General features: G+C 42.2%; 1 protein-coding gene across 1 annotated transcript in view; it reads left to right on the forward strand.

Annotated features, from left to right (window-relative positions):
• Window positions 1–1086: 1086 nt before the first annotated feature.
• Window positions 1087–8283, forward strand: part of LOC149972945 (N-acylneuraminate cytidylyltransferase) — a 21157-nt gene continuing 13960 nt past the window's right edge. The window contains exons 1-3 of the mRNA XM_090213502.1: window positions 1087–1633; window positions 4807–4949; window positions 5846–6001. Of these exons, the coding sequence (XP_090069628.1) occupies window positions 1413–1633; window positions 4807–4949; window positions 5846–6001 (520 nt within the window). The 5' untranslated portion in view covers window positions 1087–1412. The remainder of the gene's footprint in view (window positions 1634–4806; window positions 4950–5845; window positions 6002–8283) is intronic.

Here is an 8283-nt window from a genome sequence, read left to right on the forward strand (position 1 = left end):
GATTATAATGGTTGGATTACTTTGGAAGCTTCACCTAATCAAAGCTCTATGAACTAAGTGGTACAATTTATTTTACACCTTTGCAGCAGCAGAGCAAAATATTTGGGACTGACCCAAAATCATTCTGGGCTAAAGGTCCTGGTGATGTCCATGGTTCACAGAATTGTCAATTTAAAGATATTTAGCCAATTTATTCATCACTACATTTAGCTAACATTAGATAGTTAATTGATTTGGCAGTCTCGTCCAGATCATCATGGTATTTGTAGTTCTTTATGATAGCCACATTACCAGCTAGTATTACCATTTCCTTTTTGGGGGGTAAATACAGGTGAATATATTGATCAAAGTCACCTTGTCCTAGAGAGATTTACAGGGTTATCAAAAAGTCATGCCAGGGTAAGCCTACATGAAACACAGCCCTTATTTTAAGTGTTTCTTAAATCCCCCATTGGAAAGATGAATGGGGGAAAACAATTGGAACCGTTTCCTTGTTTGACCGCTAGGTTTTATCCCCTAGTCACTCTCTGGGAGTTTAGTCAGCAACACGTGACAGTGGAGTGCCCACTGAGAGAGTTGGTCCGGGGGGAGGGCATGGTTTGGGATTCAAATGCACATCAAAGGAATGTCAACAAGGTAGCATGATGCATCTTCCAGAAACATACATCTCTTTTCCATAAAATATATGTTCCAATTTTCGAACCAGTTTTCATTGGGAAGGCAGATAAAGCGTTTTTTTAAATTTATTTTTAATAAAAAAGCAAGGACTTTTCTATGTGAAAACACAGAATCCCTACTCATTCCCCCACGTGCTTTATCTAGCCTGTCACTGGTTTTGAGCGGATTTTGCCGCATTCACATACTAATCGGAACAAAGAAACTCTGACATTTCCGACTTGCTACCTGGTTGTAGTTATACACCTGCCACGTTCAACCATTTTGCAAGTCGGACATTTCAGAGTTTCTTAGTTCCGACTGGGACATGAACACGACATTTGAATCTGGCTCACGCCCGGGAGGTTGCCCGGTTCCAAAATGAATGCAATCACGTTTTACCCGCTATAACTCCTCCGCCCCGGGAAACCCGGACCAGATAATCGAATCCCCTCATTGAAGCGCAATCATCGTTTTCTTGACATTGCCAGTTAACCTGTTACCAGAGTAAATTCAATAAATAGTTCAACTGAAATTGTTACTATGGCATCAAAATGAATCGTTGTTGAAATTACCTCCGAGTAAAGCTAGCAGGTCTTACGCCTCTTTTTTACTGTGCACATGTAACATTTCCTTCACACAGTTTAAGCCGTAGTAGGTCATGTAAACTAAGTACGTAGCTAGCTAATTACAGTGACTGCTATCCATCGCTACCGCTACAAGACTATTGCCTGCCCACCCGGCTACTGATCCTTTCAATGGCCGCTGCAAAAAAACGTACGCAATCGGACATCGAAGATGTGAGAGACAGAAAAGCAAAGGTTATTAAAGACAGCGGTGAGAAGAGACACATCGCAGCCCTGATCCTGGCGAGGGGAGGCAGTAAGGGGATCCCCCTGAAAAATATCAAAGTTCTCGCCGGTGTCCCCCTCATCGGATGGGTTCTGAGAGCTGCAGTGGACTCCAAACAGTTTGACAGGTAACGTTAATTCAGTTAAAATTTTGGTAAAATGTATTTCTAATCTAGCTACGGTATATGGACTTGCTCTGACGCCTTTGTTAATAGTAACGTTAGTTAGCTGCACCAAATGCATGTTATTGTTGATTAGTGATATTCGATGCTGTTTATGATGCATCTGTCATAACCAGGGGAGAAAGTACAGTAAGACTTGCCAAATGTCAATACACTTGTTGGTGGTTTGTGTAACAGATGTCTTGTCTCTCTTTCCATTCACCACTGTTTGGAGGTTGGAAATATGTTGCGGGTGGATGAACGTGCGCAGGTAGCCTTGTAAAGGAGCCATTTGAATATGATTGTTTGACAATCAGATGAAAACATCATGACTGGTTGTGTTTATGCCACAATAAAAGGTAATACATTTTAAAAGTCAAATGACAAATCTTTATGACTAGGCCCACAGAGATGTTGTTGAATTAATAGGGATTCTGAGTAGAACTATATGATTAGGACCCAGGCTGGTGTTGTGCCGAAAATCTCCCCCCTGTCAGGATCCCCCCACCCTTCTAATGTCCTTACTTTTGTGGCTAGAGTCAAATAGTTTCTGTGGTACACATCAGAGTCAAATACTTTATGTGGTACACATCAGAGTCAAATACTTTCTGTAGTACACACCAGAGTCAAATACTTTATGTAGTACACACCAGAGTCAAATACTTTCTGTGGTACACACCAGAGTCAAATACTTTCTGTAGTACACACCAGAGTCAAATACTTTCTGTAGTACACACCAGAGTCAAATACTTTCTGTGGTACACATCAGAGTCAAATACTTTCTGTGGTACACATCAGAGTCAAATACTTTCTGTGGTACACATCAGAGTCAAATACTTTCTGTGGTACACATCAGAGTCAAATACTTTCTGTGGTACACATCAGAGTCAAATACTTTCTGTAGTACACACCAGAGTCAAATACTTTCTGTAGTACACACCAGAGTCAAATACTTTATGTGGTACACATCAGAGTCAAATACTTTCTGTAGTACACATCAGAGTCAAATACTTTCTGTAGTACACATCAGAGTCAAATACTTTCTGTAGTACACATCAGAGTCAAATACTTTCTGTAGTACACATCAGAGTCAAATACTTTCTGTAGTACACATCAGAGTCAAATACTTTCCGTAGTACACATCAGAGTCAAATACTTTCTGTAGTACACATCAGTCAAATACTTTCTATAGAATAAACTTCACATCAGGATAGGCAACCGAAATGAATAATGAATGTGTGTGTTATATTAAACATAGAGGAGAGAGTAAAATGTTGGCAAGCAATAAACATTTCAGAACAACAATGGCTGAATTATTATCCTTACACTTTAAAAAATATTAGTTGAATAAGACATGGGAGAGATGACGAATTTTGACAAAGACATTTATTTATAGACTAATACAAAATAAACTGCAGACAAAAATGATTTCTGCTACTAAGATCAGTGAAATGTAGGCTAAACTGACAACGGAGTGAACAGCAGAAATCTCAACTAGCAAGTAAGTCACAGCAGTGAAGAACGAGCAAGGGGGAGATTCTGTCAGAGGGGAGATTTCTGTCAGGGGGGAGATTTCTGTCAGGGGGGAGATTTCTGTCAGGGGGGAGATTTCTGTCAGGGGGGAGATTTCTGTCAGGGGGGAGATTTCTGTCAGGGGGGAGATTTCTGTCAGGGGGGAGATTTCTGTCAGGGGGGAGATTCTGTCAGAGGGGAGATTTCTGTCAGGGGGGAGATTTCTGTCAGGGGGGAGATTTCTGTCAGGGGGGAGATTTCTGTCAGGGGGGAGATTTCTGTCAGGGGGGAGATTTCTGTCAGGGGGGAGATTTCTGTCAGGGGGGAGATTTCTGTCAGGGGGGAGATTTTGTCAGGGGGGAGATTTCTGTCAGGGGGGAGATTTCAGTCAGGGGGGAGATTTCTGTCAGAGGGGAGATTTCTGTCAGGGGGGAGATTTCAGTCAGGGGGGAGATTTCAGTCAGGGGGGAGATTTCAGTCAGGGGGGAGATTTCTGTCAGGGGGGAGATTTTCAGTACCACACCAGCACACCTAGAGCGGTGTTTTGAACAGGGCGGCATTTTCCGAGCTAAACTGACCAAGACGCACATCCAACAAAACGTAACACCTCACATTGTTCTGCCCCAAAACAATGATACTTGGCTAATCTATCCCTATTAATTGAGCTTTCTGAAAAGAGTATATGTTTAAACCCAGGCAGCTTTTAGGGAAGCAATTATGTTGTTGAGTTCAGCAACGGATAAGAAGCCAGCAGTTAAAGCTGACATTTTTCTACTTAGTGGAGTCTCTGTCTGGGTGGAAAGGTATGTTTTGAAACTGCCATGCTTAGATTCATAATGTCTAATATTTAATGATTTGCAAACAGTAACCGTTTCGTTGCAAACAAGACACTCTGGTTTGATATAGGAGAAATATGGTAAGAATACATATTCCTCTGTCCATTCTTCCCTGACACTTCTATTTGCATTTACACCTTTCTTTTTAAACTTTTTCAGAGTGACATTTTGTCTTGATTGCAATCAACGCACAAAGGAAAATAACAAAATAATTGAATAGAGACATTAGTGATTTTAGCAGTGTAATCAGATTGAAAATATTAGGATATGTTTTTGACATTATATAGCCTAGTAACCAGATGTGTTCAAATGTGTTTAATTTGTAGTTTAATCATGAATGGGACCTCTATAATGTTCTGTTCTACAACTATTAGCTGAGAAAAAAAGTGGCCTAAGGCCAAACCTATTGCCAACCCCTGCATTACACTATTCTAGGTTAGGGGGATAGTGGCCATTGTTTTTGTCTTGCCTAGGGCAGCAGAACGTCCAGAACCGGTCCTGTTAGGCCCATGCATTGTTTTAGTACACGCATGTTCACACATAGGAGGTTCCATACTGGGAAGAAATGACATCTACTTTAACTCCTGGTCATAACTATACATTAGTAACTGTTTGTTGTATAAATATGTATACCCATGTCAGATTCTTATTGAGAAAGTTTGTCTGAAAGTTAGTGTACAGTCTCTGAATGAACCCCCTGGTTTGGGCTTGGCCACACAAGACTGGATTGCACTGATGCAGCCTACTTGTTACAAAGCCTGAGGAATCAACTTGTTCCGTTCTTTCTCCCAGTGTGTGGGTATCAACTGACCATGATGACATTGAGAAGGTAGCCAAGACATGGGGAGCTCAGGTTCACCGCAGGAGCCTAGAGGTGTCCAAAGACTCCTCCAGCTCTCTTGACACCATCCAGGAATTCGCCAGATTAAACCCAGGTAGGGGGTGAATGTCAAGTGTATTTCCTTGATTCCTCATGTCCTCTCTCCTTTTCTCCTCAAAATGCAGTAGAGGAGGAGATCTGAGTGGAGGAAGCTCAGATCTTCTGCTCCAATGTGCTTTGAGAAGGAGCCAAGGAGGGAGGCGTGAGGAATCAAGCTAGCTTGGCTAAGGCTCTGGGACGGCATGTAATCAAGCATCTCAGAATAGGAATACTGATCTAGGATCAGGTCCCCCCTGTCCATGTAGTCTTATTTGTTGTGATCTATGAGCCAAATCAGCACTCCAACTCTGAGACACTTGAAACATAAGACCTTCAGGGCCGCAGAGCCCGCTGCTGTTTTTCCTTCCTGCTTTTTAATCAGAACCTGAGAACACCAGTCTGGGAAACCAGGTGTGTGGTCTGACTCACCCCTCTCCAGCCAATCAGTGACAGTTATTGTGCCCCCTGCACAGTTGTGCACCCCTAATCTTGCTCACATGATCACATGATAATGCTCACATGCTGTTTTCTTTTCATTCAATTTCTAATACCATAACCCTATTCCCAACCCTAGGAAAGTGTTGCATATCAATCAATCACATTTCTTTATAAAGACCCTTTTTACGTCCGCAGTAGTCACAAAGTGCTTATCCAGAAACCCAGCCTAAAACCCAAAAGACTAAGCAATGCAGATGTAGAATCACGCCTGGTATTGAGTTTCAGGTGGTAGATTGTTGATAGTGTGAGAGCGGCTATAGACAACCCATGAATAGGGTGCTATCCAAATGAAGTGGGACCTACTCCATAGATACAGATGTCAACAGTAACCATGTAGATGTATTCATGTGTCATATCATATGTGGCTACCTGATTAAATAATGGATAAATCAAATATCTGTTGTCCTCCTCCAGAGGTGGATGTGATCTGTCACATCCAGGCCACGTCTCCCTGCCTGCACCCCTTCCACCTGAAGGAGGCCCTGGAGATGATCACCAAGCAGGGCTTCACGTCCGTCTTCTCCGTGGTCCGACGACACCACTTCCGCTGGCAGGAGGTGAAGAAAGGAGGTACGGGACAGCCATGTGTTATGTTTAGGACCTCACACTTATTATCAGTAAACTGGAGAGGTTCCAACAAACTTAATGTTCAGGTCTGTCAGGAGGTGAAGAAAGGAGGTACGGGACAGCCATGTGTTATGTTTAGGACCTCACACTTATTATCAGTTAACTGGAGAGGTTCCAACAAACTTAATGTTCAGGTCTGTCAGGAGGTGAAGAAAGGAGGTACGGGACAGCCATGTGTTATGTTTAGGACCTCACACTTATTATCAGTTAACTGGAGAGGTTCCAACAAACTTAATGTTCAGGTCTGTCAGGAGGTGAAGAAAGGAGGTACGGGACAGCCATGTGTTATGTTTAGGACCTCACACTTATTATCAGTTAACTGGAGAGGTTCCAACAAACTTAATGTTCAGGTCTGTCAGGAGGTGAAGAAAGGAGGTACGGGACAGCCATGTGTTATGTTTAGGACCTCACACTTATTATCAGTTAACTGGAGAGGTTCCAACAAACTTAATGTTCAGGTCTGTCAGGAGGTGAAGAAAGGAGGTACGGGACAGCCATGTGTTATGTTTAGGACCTCACACTTATTATCAGTTAACTGGAGAGGTTCCAACAAACTTAATGTTCAGGTCTGTCAGGAGGTGAAGAAAGGAGGTACGGGACAGCCATGTGTTATGTTTAGGACCTCACACTTATTATCAGTTAACTGGAGAGGTTCCAACAAACTTAATGTTCAGGTCTGTCAGGAGGTGAAGAAAGGAGGTACGGGACAGCCATGTGTTATGTTTAGGACCTCACACTTATTATCAGTTAACTGGAGAGGTTCCAACAAACTTAATGTTCAGGTCTGTCAGGAGGTGAAGAAAGGAGGTACGGGACAGCCATGTGTTATGTTTAGGACCTCACACTTATTATCAGTTAACTGGAGAGGTTCCAACAAACTTAATGTTCAGGTCTGTCAGGAGGTGAAGAAAGGAGGTACGGGACAGCCATGTGTTATGTTTAGGACCTCACACTTATTATCAGTAAACTGGAGAGGTTCCAACAAACTTAATGTTCAGGTCTGTCAGGAGGTGAAGAAAGGAGGTACGGGACAGCCATGTGTTATGTTTAGGACCTCACACTTATTATCAGTTAACTGGAGAGGTTCCAACAAACTTAATGTTCAGGTCTGTCAGGAGGTGAAGAAAGGAGGTACGGGACAGCCATTTGTTATGTTTAGGACCTCACACTTATTATCAGTTAACTGGAGAGGTTCCAACAAACTTAATGTTCAGGTCTGTCAGGAGAGCTGAAGGGTCAGTCCCTTCACTTGTCCTTTATACCGCGGCACAGACAAGTCTCCTCAGCATGACTAAGCAGACACAGATACAAGGAATGAGTATCAGGGTGGGAGAGTGAGGGAGGTTATTATCTTGTATCTAGTTCCTCTTCTGCTTGACTCACACCCTGTGAACAAACCATAAGCACATCGCAACTTTATAACACAAAACAACAATTCTCATTGTCAGACAGTTTACAGAACATGCCAACCTTGAGAAAGAACACAATGTGTAACATTTTCCACTACACTGTGCCTGAGGAAAAACTGTCCCTCACTTTATAAGTAGGGTCAGGATTTTGTCCCGACCATGTGACCAGAGCCAGGAAAAACTATATTGTGTGTTTGAAAACACCTACCCATCATATCTTGATGTAAGATGCTAATGCTCAATGATAATGGATTGTGTTTATAAGAGCGTCTGCTAAATGACTAACATGTTGTCACACCCTGACCTTAGAGAGACGTTTTATTTCTCTATTTGGTTAGGTCAGGGTGTGATGTGGGGTGTGCATTCTATGTTTTGTTTTCTATGTTTCTTTATTTCTATGTTTTGGCCGGGTATGGTTCTCAATCAGGGACAGCTGTCTATTGTTGTCTCTGATTGGGAATGATACTTAGGCAGCCCTTTTTCCCTCCTTTTAGTGTGGGTAGTTAACTTTGTTAGAGGCATCGTAGCCCTGTAAGCGTCACAGTTGTTTTGTTGGTTGACATTTTAAATAAAAAAGGAACATTTACGCGCACCACGCTGCACGTTGGTTCACTTCTTTCGACGATATGTACAGTTGAAGTCGGAAGTTTACATACACTTAGGTTGGAGTCATTAAAACTCGTTTTTCAACCACTCCATAAATGTCTTGTTAATAAACTATAGTTTTGGCAAGTCATTTTTCCAACAATTGTTTACACACAGAGTGAATTATAAGTGAAATAATCTATCACAATTTCACTGGGTCAGAAGTTTACA

The sequence above is a fragment of the Oncorhynchus mykiss genome, chromosome 21 (assembly GCF_057628025.1).
Source record: "Oncorhynchus mykiss isolate SJ-2025 chromosome 21, ASM5762802v1, whole genome shotgun sequence".
NCBI classification, from domain to species: Eukaryota; Metazoa; Chordata; class Actinopteri; order Salmoniformes; family Salmonidae; genus Oncorhynchus; species Oncorhynchus mykiss.